This window comes from Coenobita brevimanus, chromosome 8, assembly GCF_032717465.1.
Source record: "Coenobita brevimanus isolate Jiangsu-jjx chromosome 8, ASM3271746v2, whole genome shotgun sequence".
Taxonomy (NCBI): domain Eukaryota; kingdom Metazoa; phylum Arthropoda; class Malacostraca; order Decapoda; family Coenobitidae; genus Coenobita; species Coenobita brevimanus.
The window spans coordinates 41,830,969-41,853,678 of record NC_136961.1 but is presented as its reverse complement, the minus strand read 5'-3'; the positions used below and the strand labels follow the sequence as shown (position 1 = coordinate 41,853,678).

At 43.9% G+C, this 22,710-nt stretch overlaps 1 protein-coding gene across 3 annotated transcripts in view; it reads left to right on the top strand.

Annotated features, from left to right (window-relative positions):
• LOC145408175 (uncharacterized) overlaps positions 1–14,032 on the top strand; it is a 72,309-nt gene extending 58,277 nt beyond the window's left edge. For 2 of the 3 annotated variants that reach the window (XM_080278933.1, XM_080278930.1), the window contains exons 3-5: positions 9,808–9,989; positions 12,384–12,543; positions 13,297–14,032. In XM_080278933.1, the coding sequence (XP_080135059.1) occupies positions 9,808–9,989; positions 12,384–12,543; positions 13,297–13,508 (554 nt within the window). In that variant the 3' untranslated portion in view covers positions 13,509–14,032. Of the gene's footprint in view, positions 1–9,807; positions 9,990–12,383; positions 12,544–13,279 lie in introns of all 3 variants that reach the window. The other variant, XM_080278936.1, reaches the window with a different exon arrangement.
• Positions 14,033–22,710: the final 8,678 nt, after the last annotated feature.

The window sequence follows — 22,710 nt, the reverse complement described above, 5'->3', positions numbered from 1 at the left end:
TGCTGCTTTAGGGGGAATGCTGGCTATGAATGGTGTTACATAGATATTTGACTTTAATTTGATGGTGTTATAATATTTATGGTCTGAGTGGAGTATGTTGACCACTGCGTTATTCGTTCGTGGTGGCTGTTGTCGGTGTGTGTGTGTGTGTGTGTGTGTGTGTGTGTGTGTGTGTGTGTGATTATTAGTGTCACAATATGTGTCACAATATGTTAAGAGTTTCAAGTGAGCATATGAACACTATATTCACTGTATGCACGCTTATATGTATGTATGTATGTATGTTCTGCGATCAATTTTCCTAAATGATGGTGCTTGGATGGATGGCACGTTTTCTTTGTTCTCTGTGGGTGTTGTTTTTGTTGTTGTGAAGGGTTGGGAACAGCCGATAGTTTTAATTAAGGGGTTTAAGTTGAGGGGAAGAGAAGTTTGGATCTCTCTCTCTCTCTCTCTCGCTCTCTCTCTCTCTCTCTCATCACCATCATCATCACTGTCATCCTCTTCCTCCTCTTCGTTATCATCACACTAATCTCAATATGTGAGGTGGGTCTGATGATTCACAAAGAAATATGATATTAAGAAAAAAAAAAAAAAAAGAAAAAGGGAGAAAGAAGAGGAAGACATGAGGAAAGGAGAGGACGAAAAAGAGAAGAACAGACGAAATAAAGACGAGCGAAAAAGGCAGAGGAAAGGACCAAAGGAAAGACAAATGGAAAGGAATGGCGGAGAGAGAAAGAGAAGAACAGAAAGCTAGGAAAGAAGGGGGGGAAATATAGAAGAGAAAAAGTAGAAAACGGGGAAGTGACGAACAAAAGGCCAAGAAGAGGAAAAGGAAAAGGAACAAGCGAAAATGGAAGAGGGAAGGAAGACACGAGGAAAGACAGGAGGAGAGGTACGGTGGACGGAGATATGGAGGAAGGAAAGGAGAGGAAACACGTGTGCAAGACAAGAGGAAAGGCAATTGGCGAAAAGCTGGATGGAAGAAAGTACAAAGTATTGCAGGAAAGGAAAGAGAGGCTGAAAAACGTAGGCAAAAGGAAAGGAAAGTCGAAGAGGAGGAGGAAGAAATGAAGGGAGGGAAGGAGGAAAAAATGTGGGGTCCTCTCCTCTCCTTCCCACGAGGGTTAGTAATAATCTCTGCTAATTGTTCTTACCTGTGATGAGGGATTAGGTGAGGGAGGGAAACTGAGAAGGTGGGAGGGAGGGAAGCGGCAGGATGGTAGTGAGGGAAAGAGATCCAGGTAGGGAAGTAATGGAGAGGGAGAGAGGGTCTGAAAGAGGAGAAGGAGGGAAAATTAAGGGAGGAATGAGGGAAGGAAATGAAAAGGAGAGGGACAGGAGGGAGAGACGGACAAACAGAGGAGAGGAACCAGTCAGATTCAGTTGGAGGCATTGGTGGGTGGGGGAGAGCCAACTTCTCTACAATCGCTTATTATATAGTAGTAATCTTATCACACTTCTAAAGAAACTGCCTGCCATGAACTTCCTTACTTACTGCAGTCTCTCTCTCTCTCTCTCTCTCTCTATCTATCTATCTATCTCTTTTCATGATTGGTAAGGGGAATGAAACACAACCAAAGAGGGAGGAAAAAAGATCTAAAATAGAAACGCGAATTCTGTGTGTGTGTGTGTGTGTGTGTGTGTGTGTGTGTGTGTGTGTGTGTGTGTGTGTGTGTGTGTGTGTGTGTGTGTGTGTGTGTGTGTGTGTGTGTGTGTGTGTGTGTGTGTGTGTGTGTGTGTGTGTGTGTGTGTGTGTGTGTGTGTGTGTGTGTGTGTGTGTGTGTGTGTGTGTGTGTGTGTGTGTGTGTGTGTGATGGGATTATGTAACTATGAGCAGCGACAGCACCTTGACACCCCTTCCCTCTCCTTCCCCTTGCCTTTATCTTCATTCTTTTCCCTTCCTTCTATTCCCCTTCCCTCCCCTTCCATATCCTTCTCTCGTTTTCCTGTTTTTCGCTCCCTTCTCACTATTCTTCCCTTCTCTTTTTCCTCCTCCCTCTCCCTTCCTTCAGCCCATCCACTTTAACATTCCTTCCTTCCTACCCTCTCTCATTCTTTTTTTCTTCCCGTTTTGCCTTCTGCATGTTTCCCCCCTTAATTTTCTATTACTTATTCTTACTCCTCTCTGAGAGAGAGAGAGAGAGAGAGAGAGAGAGAGAGAGAGAGAGAGAGAGAGAAGGGGGAGGGGTTGAGGTAGGGGAACACCTCGTCTTTACGTCACTAATCTGTTACATCCTGTGGATCACATTCCCGGATCACCTTCCCACCCAGGCACACTCTTACCTGCCTCACCTCACTCACCCTCCCTACCCTGCCTAACCCTCAACTCCCTCACCGTCACTATCATCTTCCTTCTCCTCCCTCATCTGTTTCAGTCTTCTTCACCTGCCTCACCTTTCCTCACCTGCCTCACCCTCCCTCACCTTCACCTGCTTCACCCTCACCAGCCTCTCTCATCTATCTCATCCACACCTGCCTGTCACTTTTCCCTACATTTCATGTTTCCCCCAACTCTTTCCTCTTACCCTTTCCTTCTCCCACTCTATTTTACCTCATCCTTACCTTCACGCCCCTCACTGTCTCCTTATCTTTTCCTAGTGACTTGCTTTAGGCCGCATATTCTCTCCTTTCCCCTCGGATTTTACTTTTTCCCCTTATTTCTCTTCATTCTCCTTTCATACTACCCTCAGTTTCCTGTCTACATGCCTCTTCTCCCCTTACATACACCTCACCCCTCTATTTCTCACTGACCCTGGATTCCCCTCATACTCTCACTGCACTGCCTTCTCCCCTCTTTCTATTGACCTTTTTCCTTCTCCTCACGTTTCCCGTCACCCCTCTTTCCTTCCGCCTACCTACATATCTACTTTGCTTACCTACCTGCCGACTAGCCACCAAACCAACCAACCTAGCTACCTACTTCTACTGCCCCATTATACATACCTAACGACTACCCAACCAAACATGCAGCCTATATTTCTACCGATCTATCCAACACCCTATTGCATCTAGTTTTATACATGTCTACCTACTTTGGAGCTGTCAGTCTGTCTAGGAACTTGCATGTATAACTGCATGATTGGCTGTTTATCTACTGAACCATTTTACCTATCAACCTACCAACCTTCCAGCCTAATTGTCCACCCACACACCTACCTACCTACCACGTTATACCTACTAGCTTACTTCTCACACCCAGATACCTACCTATATACCTACTCACCCACAATCTTTCACATCCTCCCACGTACCTACCTACACTGCCACATAATGCATGCTTGTTTCATACACACCTAAACACCTCTTACACACCTGACCAGCATTCAACCTACCTAACTACCTTCCCATCTACATACATGCATATATAAAAATTATTCCCACCAATAAATGTCCATTCTTACAACTCGTACACAACTCCATATGGACGCTACATTCACAGATATTTCAACAGAATACGCAGATGCAAACCTACCTGCCTTCCTACTTCCTAATCACTTTTCATATATAGCAACCTTTAGTCCTGTCAATGTGCCTCTTACCAACTTAGATGTTTACCAATCCGTTACATACCTACTAATTCATTAACTTATCAACAAACTAAGCACCTCGTCTATTAACATGATCTTTCTGACTATTCAAAATCAAATATGTTTTCTTACGGTATTCTTCTGCGTATATGCTCTCTCTCTCTCTCTCTCTCTCTCTCTCTCTCTCTCTCTCTCATTACACATCTTTTAATCTATATCCCTCCATTTATCTTCCTCACTCCCGTCACTCACTTCCTCTTGCTCGCCCTCCCACCCTTCCTTTTCGCATCCTCCACTCCCCATCTCCCTTCCTTCTCCTTCCTCCTCCCATCCTTTCCTCTCCCCAGCCAACACCTGCCCTCTGAGTTGGCACTTTTGTTGGGAGCAAAAATGTGTGTGTGTGTGTGTGTGTGTGTGTGTGTGTGTGTGTGTGTGTGTGTGTGTGTGTGTGTGTGTGTGAGAGAGAGAGAGAGAGAGAGAGAGAGAGAGAGATGGGGGGGTGAGGTAGGGAGGTAACCCGGCCTGTCAAATGATATCAAATTATTCTAGCCACAAATCACGCGACTGGCCACACGCCCTCCCTGCCTGCCTCACCCACACACTGCTGTGCTCAGAGGTAGGCAGACAGGGAGGCAGGTTGTATTTCAGACAGATAGGCAGGTAGAGGGGATGGTAGGCTGGACAGGTTGGCAGGCAGGAAGGCAGGGAGGGTGGTAGGTGGATAGGAAGGTTATCAGACACACAAGTAGGTTGGGGGTGGCTAGACAAGCAGGCAGGGAGTTGCGTGGGTAAGCATGTTTTAAAACAGGAAAATCAGGCAAATTGGTGGGTGAATTGGCAAGTAGGTATTTCTGCAAGAGACAGAGTGAAAGACTGACAGGTGGGTAGGTTGGTGAGTGGGTGGGTATGTATTAAAGTGGACAAACAGGTGTGTCGATGGGTTGGTAAGTAGCTATTCAGAAAGGCGGGCAGGCAGAGAGGGGCTGGTACTGGTAGCTGTTTAGAAAGACAGGCAAGCATATGGGTTGGTAGGCGGGTATTCAGAAAGGCAGACTGGCTGGCTAGGAGACAGAGATTAGTAGAATGGTATGTACAGAAAGCAGACAGGCAGGAAGGCAGGTGGACAGGAAGGAAGGTAATCAAGAAACACAGCAAGGAGGGAGGGAGTAGAAAAGAAGTGAGGTGGCAGGAAGGCGAACGGGTAGGCAGGCAGGAAGGTGGGTGGGTAGGTAGGTAGGTAGGTAGGTATTCAGGCAGGAGGGCAGGTTTTTAGGCGAGCTGGTAGACATGCAATTGAAGGAGTACGTGGAGGCAGGCAGGAGCTAGAAGAGAGAGGGGGGAGAGGGAAGAGACGAGCAAGAATAGGATGAGATGGGGAAAGAGGGAGAATGGGATAGAATAGAAGTGGGAGAAATTGAAGGATGAGAGAAGAAAGAAAGAGGGAAAATAAGGGTGAGACTTGGAAGGCTAGCAGAAGCAGGATAGAAGAGAGATGAGAGGATGGGGAGGTGAGTACAGAGGAAGAATGAAAGGAAGAGTGACAGAGAGAGGTGAAGGAGTTACGAAGATTGAAGGCTACAGAAATAATACAAAAACTAATACAGATAAATCAAATGTGGATGCAAACAGAATAAGAATACGTTGCAGACTCTAAACGGACGCAGATAATGCAATACTATATGAAGGACAAGATAATTAAAAAGTAATGTATGAATATTAAATCATTACAGACGAATCGAGGGTTGATGCTGATAAAATAAAATGGATGCAAACAACGAATAAAAAAATGGACGCAGATGAAACTGTAGTGAGGAATAGTAGTGTCAGTCTCCTCCCCTTACAGCCTCCGCCTCCTCCTTCTCCTCCTCCTCCTTATCATCATCTTTATCATCATTCATCATTATCACCGTCATCCTCTTACCTCCTCCTCCGATCATCATCATCACCATATACCTCCTCCCCCAATCCTCCTCCTCCATTCATCGTCATCTCATACTAATCCCGTTCGCACTATCACAAAGGGAAGAGTGAGATCCAAAAACAGGAATGGAGTGAAAAACACACAAGTAATCGATTGAGTTTACCAAGAAAAACAGACGTATGAGAACTCTGTCAGGATGTGGATGAGGAAGCCCCCCTTCCACTGGCTAAGGAAGAGGCCACCAATTGGATGACTGGTTTTGACAGTCGTTTAACACCCCACATCCGCCTCGTTACACGCAAATTGAAACAGCCATGGTCGTTTAGGGTTTAATTGCTTTGTGGGTGAGTTTTTATGGCTTGTTTGGAGAGAGAGAGAGAGAGAGAGAGAGAGAGAGAGAGAGAGAGAATACAATACGTGCGTAGAATACTATGTATGAGAAAAACTGAGTGTGTGATGTGCAACAAAAATTATGCATTTATGTGTACCTGTGTTTGTGTGTGCGCATGATGTGTATGTTCTTGTAGCTTTACATGTGGTTTTCCTGCGTTTACACGTGTACACAGTAAAATACAGTACATGCAAGTCAGAACCTCTATATGTCTGTGTGCGTTAGTGCATGTGTATGAGTGAGTTGCTTGTACTCATGTCCATATAACCGCATATGTGTGTGGGTATGGATACAGGACTATATGCTTGTGTGTTGGTGTGTGTATGTGTACACCTACTGTACGTTTTAGCATAAGAGTACGCATTGTTAGACATCAGCAAGTTAGCATGTGACTGTGTGTGTGTGTGGCGGTGTGCGTGTCTGTATACTCGTGGGTGTAAACTGGATATTTACGGTGCATGTGTAAGTTATATTCGTACCTCTATGTGTGAGCAAGGACACAACACCGTGCGTGATTATGTGCGCATGGGTGGCGATGGCGGAGTGTGTGTGTGTGTGTGTGTGTGTGTGTGTGTGTGTGTGTGTGTGTGTGTGTGTGTGTGTGTGTGTGTGTATGGGCGTGTATGTGCGTGTGCTAGGCGGAAGCTGTGGTGACCTGCCCATGCTCAGTCACAGCTGGTTGATCTGCGGTAGCGTTGGGGAGGGGTAGGTGGAGGGGGGTAGTGTGTGTGTGTGTGTGTGTGTGTGTGTGTGTGTGTGTGTGTGAGAGAGAGAGAGAGAGAGAGAGAGAGAGAGAGAGAGAGAGAGAGAGAGAGAGAGAGAGAGAGAGAGAGAGAGAGAGAGAGAGAGATTTACGAAAACCAGTACTGTAGTGTTAAAAATGTATAAATAACATGGTTTTCTCGTATTCTAAGTGGCTTTCGAATTTCGTAAAACCTTTTCCTCGGCGATTTATTTATCATGCTGCATCCCAGTAAGCCTTTATGTGCTATCGATGCAAACTATATTAGAACGGTATAAATTACCTACAAGAGAATAAGCAAATAAATCGCTAAGAAAGAGCTGCTACGATTATGTCATCTAGAATACGAACCTACTGACGAGGGATGAGGTGGCAAGGAGTGGATGACAAGGGTGGAGCGATATTTCTCGTGCCTAGTGACCTAAATATTGGTATACGGTTTAGTTTTTACATTATTCCAAACATTGTTCGTGTACATGATAACGCCTTAGCATGCATGGCTTTGTAAACCCTAATTTATCTGATAATCGTACCAACGAATGAAGTATGTCAAGATTAGGAATGTACTTCACATAGCTAAATGTCCTTCCTTCCCAAAATATATTCCCCTCCCTCTTCCAATCCCCCCAAAAAATATATGGAGTCGTATTCTAGGTGGCAGTTTGCATCAAATAATATAAGAGGATAGTAATGTGTAATACTGAAAATAAATCGATAAGAAAGATGTGTAAACATTTCCCCAACCCACCAGGAATACGATTCACGGACTATCCTTACTTTCCTCTACTTACCCCATCCACCCACTCATGGTTCGACTTACTTCATAAATCAGTCCACTACCAAAACATCTTTTATATTTTATCCTTGTTATTTTCGGACCTTCTGTCAGGTTAGATGAGATCTTTTTGAACTGCTGTTAGATACGGCTTTCCCCTTCACTAACTTCCTCTAAAGCTAAAAGAAATCCCATTTCATTCTACCATCTCAATCTGTTAGACCTGTAATATACATTCCACCTACAGTCTTCTCTATTGCCCACACATTTTTGCTTATCTTCCCCCAGTCCTTAATCTGCTTTCTAACACTGGCATCACGTCCACCACCTCTAACTCATCACTCTTTTTCATTCCTTCTGTATCTTTCTCCTTAACTGTCTTTTCCTGCGTCTCTTTTTGTCAATCTTCAGTCTATCGATATTTTGTTTTCTCTGACACTGGCACCACTTCCTCTTACCTTCAATCCTCCTTCATCCTCCCCCGTCCTCTCTCTCTCTCTCTCTCTCTCAGCCTATCGTCAATCCCTTTTTCACTTTGCTACCTTAAACATCGACATTACCGCCTCCCCACCCACCTAACCACATCTCTCTCTCCCTACCCTTCCCTATCTCTCATATCTCACGTCCCCACCCACCATTACCACCGTCCTAACCACATCTCTCTCTCCCTCCCCTTCCCCATCTCTCTCAGGTCCAAAAAGAGAGACTTCCACCCGTGCCTCCCTTCGCCTCCCCCTTCTCACCAGCCTCCCTTCCTCCTCCACCACCCACCCCTATTCACCGAGACCCCACACCCACTACCCCACCCTCGCAGGTAATAAAGACAGACGAGTGGGCGAAAACTGATGGACTGTGGCTGAACTGGAAGCAGCATCGTGTATCGAACCCATGTGGTTATCAGAATGTGGTCACTCTTGGTAGAGTACTTGGACAAAGACAAGTAGCTAGTAAGCGGAATACAATAATCTTGGGGCGACCAAAATAAAAATTTACGATAATGCCTCTACCGACCCACTGTTTGTAGACTAAAAGTTTGTCGACACCTACAAGCAATGAGTTTTTGTGGCCATCTGCTCTTCAAGTTATTTGTGCGTTTGTTCTAACCAAATGATTAGACATAAATCCTTTCAGCTAAGCTGACTGATAAGTGTAGTCAGATTGGAGGGTGGATTTGACTAGTAACCAAGGAGATCATTCCTACCTCATACTGCTCATCGACTTTCATGTAACCATGACTATTAAAGTTGTGAGAGTGGATCACTTCCGCCAAGAGAAAAATAAACCAATCAACGATTTAAGTCGTCAAAGAGTTTGCAAAAAGTCTTGGCCTTTCATTCCATAAGCATGGGTTCGACCCACATTCTGTGGTTGAGTGGGATATATGTGTGTCTTTTCTTCCACACCAGGTTTTGTGGGAGCCCTGTCACCTGATGTGGTTTAGTGTGTTTACCTGCTCACGTTGTTGTGTTGGCACCAGGAAGAGTGACAGTGTGATTTTTATACCCCCACCCTGCATCCTGGTTGTCCATACTTCCTGACAACACCTAACACACACACACCCTGCCTTATCCCGGCTCCCTTATATTCTCCCTGTTCTCACACTCAACCTCAACCTGGTCTAACTTTTACTCTGTTCCTAACATTGTTCTACTCTTTTCTCACTGCTGTCACCCTGCCTTAGCCTCGACCTATCATCACTATGCTCTCACCCTCACTTTGGTCTCACACACAGTCACTCTGCTCTCACCCTTCCCTCGGCCTCACAGCCACTCTTACTCTGCTCTCACCCTCAGTTTGACATCACACTCGTCCTCAATCTTCAGTCACCCTACCCTGACCTCACACTCACCCTCACTGCTCTCACTCTCAATTTGCTTTCGCCCTCACCATGGCCTCACATATACACACTCCTCACTCTGTATTATTCATCCTACTCGCGTCACCCTTATGCCTATTTTGGACACCGACACACTCTCACACCGCTCCTCACCCTGAACTACGGAATATACCTCCATTCCTTAAAAAAAGAAAAAAAAAACGCTACCCAATAACCCTTAAAGTCTTCCTAAACTGAATAATTTGGTCTGGTAACATGACTAGAATCAATAAACACGCAATAGCATTTAATTTAAACCCGACTAACCTACTAACCCCAATCCTAAAAGACGTCCCCCTTCAGCTGCTTTAACATCGTCAGGTACAGTCAGAGAAACAACTATCTTCCCAGTTCCGTCAGAATAAAATTTACAACTGGCAAAATACAATGAAGCCCATGTCACTACTAGTGCGTGTTTCACATGGTTCGACTTTTCCGCTATGTGGTCGTCAAACTCAGGGAAGATACTTGTCTCTCTCTCTCTCTCTCTCTCTCTGTACCAGCTGGAATAAACTAACTACCCCGACTGAAGTACTTACATCTGACTAACTATTTTTCTCCCTCGTGTGCTCCAGGGTACGGGTATGACAGCGCTGCCTACGGTGGTCAGGGTTATCCGTACATGACCGGTCAGATGTACGGCGGGTATGACATGACCCGCGGCTACTCCCCCACCTCCAGCACGCCATCCTACATGAACGGATCCTACTCCCCCGCCATGTACGCCTCCGCACCCTCACCATACTCCATGAGCCAGGTACGTACGCTACAGTGATTATGTACACCACTTGTGACTACGTGCAATGGCCAAAAAAGTACCCTTATCTTTTTTGTACCACGATGGAACGAAGGGGCTTGTGATTACGCGCGCCACTTGTGATTACGTGCAATGACACAAAAAAGTATATAGCCTTTTCTTTTTGTACCACGATGGAACGAAAATAAAATATGTAAAGTGTATCCCCGCACTTATATGGAACTTTTATAACATGTACTTTACACTGTACATTCAGAAACATTTGCCCTATGAAAATAAAGACAAAACATCAGCGCTCATTCTACAACCATCAATCAACTAAGGATTTTTGTTTTTTTGTCCCTTTACCCTACACCTGTGATTATCTTAATGATTCCAACACACCAACACACATACCAGTACAACAACTAAACTTCACATATTTTGTTTTAGGAGACGAAGATAAAGATAATACAGAAACAAACCCGCCTCCCCCCTCCCTAAGAATCCCCACCCCTATCCCTACCCCAACTACACCTATACAAAGGTAGAGAATATGTTCTGATGAGACGATGGCTTTAATGGTTTATCAAAAAGCTTCCCCCACCTCAAAAAAAAATTACACTTTACTAAGGTATTATTTTGAGACGAAGCTAATGAATGTAAAGCTAGAACGCCCCACCTCACCGCCCAAAATGACACTGAACAAAAATATCTGTTTTGTGAGAAAATAACGATGGTAAAACACGATCCCTACCCCCACCCGCCAGTCATTCCAAACGTAAAAAATAAATAAATAGCCAAATAAAAGCGGGAATGCTGGCACTAAAGACCTGGGTACTCGAAGAAATCGTACAGTTACACAACCTTAGAAAATATTTAGTTACTCAAAAAGAATGTACTGTGACAACTTCAGAAGGTACACTAAAATAAAAATAAAAATGTACTGTGCTTTAGCATCAGAAGAAGAGTTAATACTTGTATACACAAGCAGTTTACTGGCAGACAAACATACGTGTCCGCACAAAAAATTAATAGGTATACACCGGCATTGTGCATTGTATGTTTACAAGTTCTTTCACCAATAAAAACATGAAATAAAATCCTATAGTAGATGTCACAACCAATAGTATACACACACAGGATAAAATATTACGAAAAAAAATCCAATTCTAGAGTAAGTGTAAAAAAATCCAACTCTAGAGTAGGTATAAAAAAAATTCCATCTCTCGAGTAAATCTCACGACCCTACTGTATACACACATTAAAGCACAATTATCAAAACGCTGATATTCCGAGAAAAATTGGGAATCCCAGTATTTCCATACCGTCTCCATGGATTCCATAAGTATACACACATCGAAGCAAAAATTGCGAAAACCAAATTAAGCAATACACACAAAGTAAAAATTATGAAATACAGATACAGCATACACATATTAAAACAAAAAAATATGAAATACATAACAATACACATTAAAGCAATAGTTATGAAATACATAATACACATTGAAGCAAAAATTCAGAAATATATAACAATTCACATTAAAACAATATGAAATACATAGCAATAAATATTAAAGCAAAAACAATGAAATACATAACAATACACATTAAAGCCAAAGTTATGAAATGCAGATACAGCAATTAACAGGTTATGGCAAAAAATACGAAAATGCACATATAGCAAAGCATAAGTTAAAGCACAAATTATGAAATGCAGATATGGCAATGCATAAGTTAATGCAAAAATTATGAAATGCAGATATACTGTAGCAATGCTTACGTTAAAACAAAAATTATGAAATGCAGATATAGCAATACTTACGTTAAAGCACAAATTATGAAATGTTGATAATTTATAAAAGAAAATTATCAACACTCACCCGCCACTGGTTTCTCACGCCTTCAACATATGGCGTCAATGGTCTCTGTGGATTCTGTAGGTATACTCGATCAAAAAGTATCTTAGGTAGGTGATCCATGGTTTCAGAATGAGCCCTGATGCTGTTTGAGTTTTCATTCAACGGCAAATAGTTCTGAATGAGTTTAATTTATATCCTATATAAACTTCAGGCTTTACATGGTGTTAATAATAGCAGGCAGACACATAAATGAAGGCTGCATTTTTCGACTGACTCGTCTATGGATTCAAAATGTAAAGAGGGGAAAGCGTAAAAATACTCTTTTGATTATGCTGTACAAACTTCACGTCTTACAAGGTGTTAATAGTAATAACAGCAGCCAGACACATACATGAAGGCTGTATTTTTCGAATGACTCGTCCATGGATTCAAAATACAAAGAGGGGAAAGCGTAAAGATACTTTTTTGATCGGGTATACACACACAAAAAAAATGTACAAAAGAGAAATGTCAACACTCACACACCCTTGGTTGCTCCCGCCTCCGACAGATGGCGTCTATGGCCTCCGTGGGTTCAGTGGGTTCCGTGGGGTCTTCGGCGTCCCACTCACCCACGCCCATTAAATCCGAGACGCCCACCCTCCCAGTATCCTCCCCAGGGGCCTCCATGCCACCCACGGCCACACACACAACTGCAGGAGAATATCAAAGTGAGTATGGCAACACAAGCTTTTCTTTTTGCTCTTACAGTCATTACAATATCAGAGAACAGGAACATTTTTTTTTTAAGTGTTTAGAATGGATAAATATAATCACATATTAGTAAGCAGTAGGGGGAGTTTTAAGTTCGAAGTCACAAAGTTCTGAAGGGAATGTGAGTAAATTATTATAGCAACTTTTTAGCCTTACTTTAGTTTTTATAATTGTCCAGTACTGAAAGTCATATACCGTACATGTTAGAAAATGACAGCTAAATACATTACAGATTAGATGTTAGAAATTGAGATCACACATACGCTGCAATCAAAGTGAGAATCGTTGGAACTTATATGATACAATTACGATTTAGTATACACTGTAATTAGCAAGATTCAGTCGGGCTGCAATGATGTCTTGCTTCGTTGATAAAGATTCCCGACAAGCCTAGAGTTGTTGGCCGAAATTGTAGGTGTACTGAGCGGAATGATATAAGTGTGGTGTAGGTGTAGTGCAGGTAAACAGAGTGGTGTGGTGTGGTGTGGTGTAGAGAATGGAGTGTCACTGGTGTGGTGTGGTGTAGGTGTACTGAATGGAATGCTACATGTGTGGTGTGTAGGTGCACTGAATGGAATGCTACATGTGTGGTGTGGTGTAGCTGTACATATTAAAACGGTACATGTGGTGTGGTGTATGCATATAGTGCAGGTGTGCAGATTGTAGTTTAGGTATGCCGCTAATATATGGTAGTGTGCTTGGCGCCACAGGTGTGATGAAGCGGGAGTACTCGTCAGGAGGGCCAGGGCAGCAGGACCTCTCCCAGATGATCTCCATGTACCTGCCGGGGTCTCAGGAGCGCCACGAGCAGCAGAAGGCAGCCGCAGCCGCAGCCTACATGTCCCACGCCCACTACCACGCCCACGGAGCCACCTCGCCCGACCAGATGCCGCCCGCGCCCATGCCCCTCGCCCACATGTAACAATACCAAGATGGGCAGAGTTTGAGCTACAAAACTCGTCCAGCGAGGGAGGAGGAAGGGGAGGGGGAGGGCTGGATGCCTGACCCCAAATGCCCCTACGCCCATCCGCCAGGCCGCCCACACTTTCAGTATGGCCGCCCAACCCACCCCTGAGGCCGCCCACTCTCTCAATACGGTCGCCCATCCCACCCTAAAGACCACGGCCCACCCCAACCATCAGACCTCACACCCCAACCTTTGAGCAACACAACGGCCAAGTTCTAAACCTGTATGGGTCCAGCTGCACCTCCCCCCCCCAATCCCCCCAGTGGTTCCAGCCAGCAAGAGGTCCCAGTGAGAGGTGGCGTGAAGCAGTGGTGTGTATGTGTGCGGCTCGTGCGACGTAGGGATCCTTGGAGACAATAAAGATGCGACAACTTACTGCCACTGTGGTGCGCCTGTTACCATCAGGACCATTATGTAATACACTTCAAAGCTTGCGATTTGTAGAGGTAATTTAATCCCTTCACTTAGGTGGCTTTTTCAGGTTTATTCCTGCTACCACCAGACGATTTTGTCACTCACGGGAAAGTCTTATACTGAGAGGGTTATATAAGGCTACATCTAACTCGAAAAGTCGATGATAAATAAATATGTCTGGATATAAAAAATACGCCATCTGACTGAAAGGGTTTAAAAAACACATGGATGTCCTAATAATCATAGGGTTAACAAGGATGCTCAATTATAGATGAACACCGAATATCCAGAATACTAGAGGAATAACTGAAATTAATATTATTTTCTTGTATTAGTGAAGCTTACTCAAATAAATCAGGAATCACATGGGTAAATACAGTATAAATAAATACTGTGGTAGCAACATTACCTGACCACATACTGCTCTGCCTCAACATGCGGGGTGATTTTAGCTTGTCACTCGTTTGTGCTTCACCAGAAAAACAATACCTTACACTGCTTACTCACGGAGTTTGTCGTCATCAAAAATACAAAATTAATATACAGTATTACATGCTATACAGTATCCCCAGTTAACTTACTAAACCAAAAGTCCCGTACGCCTACCGTAACACTCATAAAAACCCTGATTTCTTAAAGGTATACGGATATACAAAATTCCAGATTGATAACATCCGGAAAGCTGTGTTGAACTAACCATGGATCAACTGTTCATGCACTAGACCAGATTGTGGTTAGCATGGATGCTTTTCACCCCACTATGCTCGGTAACGTGTTATTCATTAATGCTATCTCCTGACGATTTTCTTCAGCTTCGGGGAAACTTTCCGAACTAGAAGGGTTAGATGTGGCACTGGCAAACCCCCTTAATACGAGACGCCTTTCACAAGTTAAGAAAATCGTCTGGCAGCAGCAAATATAACTAAATAATGGCGCCCCTTAACTGAGGGGTTTAAAGCACGTGAATGTCCTTGTAATGCACAGTCAACCAGCCAAACAAATAGCAAGCGTTATTCCCTTCGGCGCAATTCGTCTTTGGTTTTACTCTTGCTGTCACCAGAGGATATTACTCAGCTTAAGGGATATGTTTGGCGGTGTGAGTTAGAAAATAAACTCCGATAACCCCTTTGCTATAAGAGCTCTCGCTTCCCTTTCGCTGAATAAAATCGTCTGGCAGTAAAGAGAACCAAGATGCAAGTAATCTGATGGAGTTAGCAATACAACAGGTGGTCAGGTAACGAAAGAACCAGCAGATATGCAAGTAACAGGGAAGAACCAACAGATGTGCAAGTAACAGGGAAGAACCAACAGATGCGCAAGTAACAGGGAAGAACCAACAGATGTGCATGTAATCTTCCCAACAGATGTGCATGTAACAGGGAAGAACCAACATGCAGGTAACATGGACGAACCAACAGATACGCAGGTAACAGGGAAGAGCAACAGGTGGACAGGTAGCAGGGAAGAACTAACAAATATGTAGGTAACAGGAAAGAATCATAGTGGCAGAGTTGTTCAGTCTCTATTTACAACAGGGTCTCCAGTGTGGTGGTACAAACACCGTCAACAGTTCATTTACAGTCTCTAACCCATCTCAAAACCTTAACCCTTCACTCCGGCGATGTAGTAGTCACTGTACCCTTGCTATCCACTGACCGTTTTACTCAGCTTAGGACGGTTTTTCGGAGTGCGGGGGTTTGATATAGCTTTTCTCTACCCCTTCTGTACGAGAGGCCTTTCCAAAGCTGAATATAATAATCAGGAACTGGAGGGAATAAAAGTACACTATGTTACCGGAATGAAGGAGTTTAAAGGTCTTGCTTAACGGAAAATTTTTCACAAACTTACGGTCAATTCTTAAGTGAGACCTATTTTTGCAGGAAGGATAAGGAAAGAAGAGCAAAGAAACTTCGCGTGTTTCTTGTTCTTCCTGCAAAATCAAAGCTTGATTACGAAGGCACTTGACCTATGATCTATTTTTACCTCTTGGAGCCATATTCTCATCAGCTTAGGCACCTTTCGAACATCTTTTCCTTAACCATTTATTCTGCGTATCATTTCTTACTGTTCTCGTGTATGTCACTTGTCTTTATAAAACTGACAGAATATTCCGTGCAGAAATAAACTGGTTTAGATGAAGCGTTGCGCAGACTCCTTCACCAGCGAAAATACGACCACGGCCCAGATCAGTAATAAAAAAATAGAGCTAGGGATGGCAGAGGTGTAAATGAACTGATGGTGACTATGATCAGTGAGGCGGCAGAGACGAGGCCGCCGTGGCTCCTCCCCCTCAAGACGATGGACACTAAAGAAATGTGATAATCGCATAAATGTAACGTTATGACTAAATATTAATAATATTAATGGTGAGAATACATAAAGTGTGTATGTAATAATACGTTCTTATTGCCATAATTTATACGGACGTTTGTGTGTCATGTCTGAGTGCTTCAGGCAAGGTGTTAGTTAGTGCCGGTTGTGTGTACACGTGTGTGTGTGTCCGTGTGCACCGCGGGGCCCCGCCCTCCTGTACATACAAGTTTGAGCCCTGTACATAACTCCCCCTCACTGCCCCGGACGCCCCAGCCCCGTCCCGCCCCCCCTCCGCCCGCCTGCGACGGGTGGCGGGGCGGGGCGTGGCAGCGGACCCGACCCAGGCCCCGCGCTGCCCCATCCCCGCCCCCGCCCCAGCCCGCCGCCCACCCCGCCCCGCCCCGGCCAGTAGCGCCGCCACGCCGGACTGGAGGTCTGGTGCCCGTCAGCCCGGCGGACGGTGCCCCCAGCCTCACCCACCCCACCCACACCTACATCACACTTAATTGTGCTGCACCACCCACTACACCCACACCACACAACCACATTACAAGTATATTACACCCACACTACACCACACCGCATTATAACTATACTATACCCACAACACGACCACAGCACACCTTCCAAACACAGACCTGCCCCAGTCCTTAACCATTGTACAGCATGTATATGCTGCCTAGGCTACACCTCCACTTGCCCCATACCACATCACAATCACACCACACCCACACCCATACGCATACCACGCCCAACGCCGTGCGCCCGTCAGTGACGCTTTGGGCGGCGGCTGCCACGGCAGCTGACCTTGGCCCACGTTGGGACGACGTTGTGTGAGGGCGTGCGGGCGCACTGGCGCGGGCGGCAGCGGACAAGGAGAGACCCAGTCTCGTTCTCTGTTTTCATCTTTTTGGCTTTTATTTTTATTTGTCTAATTCTGTATATCATTTGTAAATAACGCACCAATATTTGTCTTGTTATACAACACACTGGATGAACCGACGTTTCTTTATCGTTGGAAAGGACAAAATAAAAGAAATAAGAATATATGTGGCTTTTCACTAATACTCTAACTGTTAATTGTATTTTAAGAGCAACAGTCCTGAGCAGAGGTAAGTCTTGGGAAGAGGCAAAGGGTGACCCGACAAAGTGTTCCCACAGAATACATACGCAACTGCAACAGCCACATGCATAACATAACAGAGACGCACATAAAACTAGACGATTCCAACTTGACAGATTTCATCCTTCAAAAAGGAGCTCAGTCAGTGAGTAAGGACAGGAACACACACTGGATACTCGGCCGCCCTTGTGGGTGCGGTAAAAAAAAAAAAAAAAGGATGAAGAGAACAGCGGAAGGAAAGAAAGGCTTCGTTTGAAACAATTTCTACAGAGAGAGGTGAGTATCAACTAACGACAGAGGCAGCGCAGTGGCAAGACAGAAGCAGAAAACCACCTTCCCTGCAGTTCTCATTTCAAGTAAAGTAAAGGGAGACATACCTTCTCAGAGTACCTATGATCTAGAAAACCAGCTCGTCCCTAGGACAGCGAAACTCCGACACGAAATTCGAATGTAAAGCAATCAACTACTATGAATCAATCCAAAATTCCTGAATAAGTTTATAAAACGGTGTACAAACTTGTGGGTGAAATTTAACGTAGATAAATGTAACGTGATGCACTCTGACGATAAACATTATCAATGAATGCTGGGTATACCACTGAAGGAAGTATGGGACGAAAGAGGTATGTCATTATTTGTTAGTATCATTAGGTAAAATCATCTTTTTTATATGTACAGCAGTAATAAATTTAACGAGATGCTGTGCTTCATCGTAAGGATCACAAAACACCGGTAAAATCTCTGAACTTTTTACATCCGTACCTAGGCATCATACAGAATACTATACAGTGCTGGTCCTGGAACGTTCTTAAGGAAAATGGGTCTACCGGTACTCTCCAGATGCAGCGAATAGGATCCTGACACGAGGGCAAAAATAACTGACTCGTTAATTCTAAGGCTGATATTTATACAGACGATTAGAGATGTTCGATTAACTGTAAACATTATGCACTTGTGTATGCTCTTCGGAACCGTGAACTTCAGTAAGTATAGTGAACAAATTTTCCTTTCCAGTCTTTCACATACCTATACAGAAAATTTCGGGTCTGTCCTTTCCAACAATCATGGTGATTTCCTTCAATCGGTTATTTTACAGGAGGGTGTGGGGGGAGGGGGAGAGCCTTCCTCTTTTTAATCGTTTCTCACATACATTGGTCAAATCATTAGCACAATAATTTTCATTGACAGAGGTCCTCATTAAGGGCCGATATGCTCCTGTTACCTTCCTATGGACTGAACATGCTGGCGAATGACTCCCTCCCCTCCTAAACCTCTCACCATGTACCCCTCTTCCTCACCCATGACCCCCACCCGCCCCCCAGTAAGCACACTTCCACTAAGCAGATTACTGGGGCTGTTGGTGGCTAAATTACAGGTGTACAGAGGGGTAGGTGAGGGGTAATCTCTCCAGGTGAGGAGTAAGCTCTTCCCCTCCCCCACGCAACCACTTACCTCCACTAACTCTATTTACGGCAGGCATCTGTCTGTGTCCCTTTAGCTGATAGTTAGACGCTCTTGTAGCTATCTAATTTCTCTCTCTCTCTCTCTCTCTCTCTCTCTCTGTGTGTGTGTGTGTGTGTGTGTGTGTGTGTGTGTGTGTGTGTGTGTGTGTGTGTGTGTGTGTGTGTGTGTGTGTGTGTGTGTGTGAGAGAGAGAGAGAGAGAGAGAGAGAGAGAGAGAGAGAGAGAGAGAGAGAGAGAATCTAAAAAATTAATCAGAAAGAGCTAAAATTTTCGACCATTACCTGAAAAAAACTGGTCTATCCGCGTAACAACTGTCCCATTAATTGTGAAAGTCCATTACCATTTACCCCATATCGGAGAAAACATGAACGCTAAATGGGTATAGACGTGCAGCTGACTGGAGAATGAGGAGAGGGAGGCCAAGGATGAGGTTATGTGGGGAGGCTGCTTGGACTGGGGAGATGAGTAGCAATAGAGACGCTTGAAGGACTGGAAGATGACTGATATGTAGGACCTTATTTCTACCAGTTCGGAGACCGTGACGCCTTTTCCTCAGCAATTTATTTTACCAGTTTCTTATCTTACACTGCCAATGCCATGATCATACAAGTTCGCAAGAGATAACTGATGTGTGATACGCACAATACATCAAAAAAATAAAAAGATACTATGCCACTTAGAACAGGCAGGCAGACAGGTAGGCAGAGGTGTAGGAGAGAGCGCGCGCGCGCGCACGCACGCGCACGCACACACACACACACACACACACACACACACACACACACACACACACACACATGCACCTCTATACTGTAGGCTCTCACGAGACTAGCACGGTAAAACTGAGCCACCGTAACTCCTATAAAACTGATACAGTGTAAATTAAAAGGTAGAATATTACTGTAATCCCTGTCACTGCTTCCCCACTACGCTTGACTTGAACGCGAAAAAATATTGTATCATTTAATATTTTCTAGAATCTAGATCCTAGATTAGCTGGAATTAGTATCCAAATTATACCTATATTTCCATCGGCAACTTCCGTTCTGTGCTAGTTTGAAATAACGGGGTGGGTGCAGAGCAGAACCCAGGGGACTTTGTTTTAATTCTTTTTCTTTTCTTTTTTTCTTTTCCTTTTTCTTTGATGCTGTAATACTGGACTTGTAGGATGACCAACTCGCGTGCAAGTAAAGGGTAGTGTGTGTGTGTGTGTGTGTGTGTGTGTGTGTGTGTGTGTGTGTGTGTGTGTGTGTGTGTAAGGTACCAAACTACGTGACGGAGGAAGCGGGGGTAGGCAGCGGGGTCGGTAGGGTATATATATATTATGTATGTAGGGGTATCAACTAACACTGTAAATAGCCACCAATGCGGGGAGGTGTTGGCTGACAAGTGGCCTAACAAATGTATCTCTGCCATCACACCCGCCCTGATCCCCTCGCTAGATTGTGGTAATGGTGGTAGTGGTAGCCCGGACATCATTACTACCACCATTACCACCACTCTACTGACAACAGCTGAGGCGTTTGGTGGTGGTGGAAGTGATGATGGCTGTGACAGTGGTGATGGCAGTGATAGTGGTGGCAGTGGCATGGTAATAAAGGTGGCAAATAAACCCTCATTTCTATTTAATTTACCACCACCATCCTGTCACCACCTGAGGGCCATGTGGCTGTGGTGGTGGCTCGAGCAGTTTCCAGTATTATCACTACACCGTGTTTAACTTGGCCTGGATTTTCGTTCTTTTGCAGCTTATTAAAAGTAGCTGAGTTGCGTAAAAAAAAAACAATACTACGGTTGTACATCCTTTCTATAGCACTTCTTCAAGATTAACACCATATCCTTGTGTTATTCTATTATTACAACTCAGCATTACAACGTGGAGAGATGGCAAAATCTGGTTAAGTTAGAGACAGAATTGTAGTTAAGATACAGTACCTTACCTACAAGACACACTTTCACACCAGAGAGTTATTCTAGCAACACAGACTTGACATTACTGGTTGCACACTACCTGCCGCAAATATCTTCCCAAAGTTTGACGAAAACCTAGCAGAAAATGGAACCATCAGAAACACGCACTAGCTGAGATAGGGTCTTCACTGTCTTTCGCCAGGTGTAAATTTCAGACAGAACTGGAAAGATAGTTGTTTCTCCGACTGTTCACTACCTTAGGATCGGCTTGGATGAAAGTAATTATTATTATTATTATTTTTTTTTTTTTTGAGTTAATACTCTCTACACACATCGCTCCATATTTTTACGAAGCCCATTGCTTCCGTATACGGTCGTGTATTTTACTTCCTCATACTCAACAATTAAAGACAGAAAAACGTGACTTTTAACAAATCTGCGACAAGAAAAGTTTCAAACTCATTTTTTTTTTTCCTGACATTGCGCTCGCTTTCCTATTAAAAAAGAAAAAATGCGATCAGAATTTTGACATGACTAACATTTTCTGATATAATTAGGAAAAAAAAAATGGCACACGCAAACACAATCTTTTTCCAATAGTGCAATCAGAATTTTGACACTGCTAATAGTTTTGCTGTAATCAGCGAAAAAAACTGCACATCATTGAGTCAGAATGCGTTTTTTGTATCGGCCTTTTTCAACTTCTCATAATTAACCTCTACAGTCCGATGACCTCATTTTCTATATTCTTACCATCACTATAGTTTTTACACTAACTTGGGCAAAGACTGGCATCTCTCTATCTTGAATGCTGAGCTGTAGCAAGAGATTTACGGTAAAATATGGGACCAGCCAGGAAGAACTGCTATGACAAGGATGGAGACCTGTTGTGGTCATTTTTCTGTCACTTATCTACGTGACGTAAGCTGTAAAACGACGAAAATCTGGACCAAGTTAAGGTAAAGTATTATACGCGATTTTTCAAACTGAGTCTGACATAGTCTTCCTCACCTCCTGTTTTGAGGGACTCTCCTGAACTGAATTAAATCGTCTGGCAGTGGGAAAAAAAAAAAAAAACGCAACAAAATGCAGTCACCAAGCTGAAGTGGTTTACCTTACATTTCCGACGGGTACCCAGCCCCTTACCGATCATCATCATCATCATCATAATAATCAACAATCCTCTTTCCCACTACAGTATTAAACATGAACAGGCAAAGGCATAAGATAAAGTATCAAAACAATGCTCAATAAAAGTGGGCCACACATCCACTTACATCCATCACTCAAATCATGCATTCTTGGCTCCATCTCACAAGGTAAACGGTCCATGCAAAGGTGCGCTTGCTAATACTTGTGGGACAAAGCCACTCTCTTCCAATTATCACCACTAAAAAATATGGGGAACTATGAGGTCAAAAAGATATTCCATACAGTTCAGTTCAGCGAAGCGATAACACCTATGCCTATATTTAGCCAGGTACATCCATAACACGACATACAGAGACAGAATCTCTATACTCTTCCACTGAATCTACTTGAGTGTAATATAATCCATACATAATTAACAGTATCAGAAATAAAGCAATGTTCCAATCAGTTACCGTTGTCTGCAGTGAACCGGGATGAAGAACAAATCATGTCACTTTTACTTCATGCATCAACACACAGCTAGCAAGTCTGAGGCAAAGTTGTGTCGAGGTGACACACACACACACACACACACACACACACACACACACACACACACACACACACACACACAACCTCGGTAGTGTTGGCTGTCTCCCTCAATAAACCCCCTACACAACGCCTGTCTCTGCTATCCACTATTAAAGATAGGGGGATGGGGCGAAAGAATAGGAGGAGCACAAATCAGACAATGCAATTAAAACTACTCGTTCTATAGAATGCACTCCTGAAGCAAGAGACC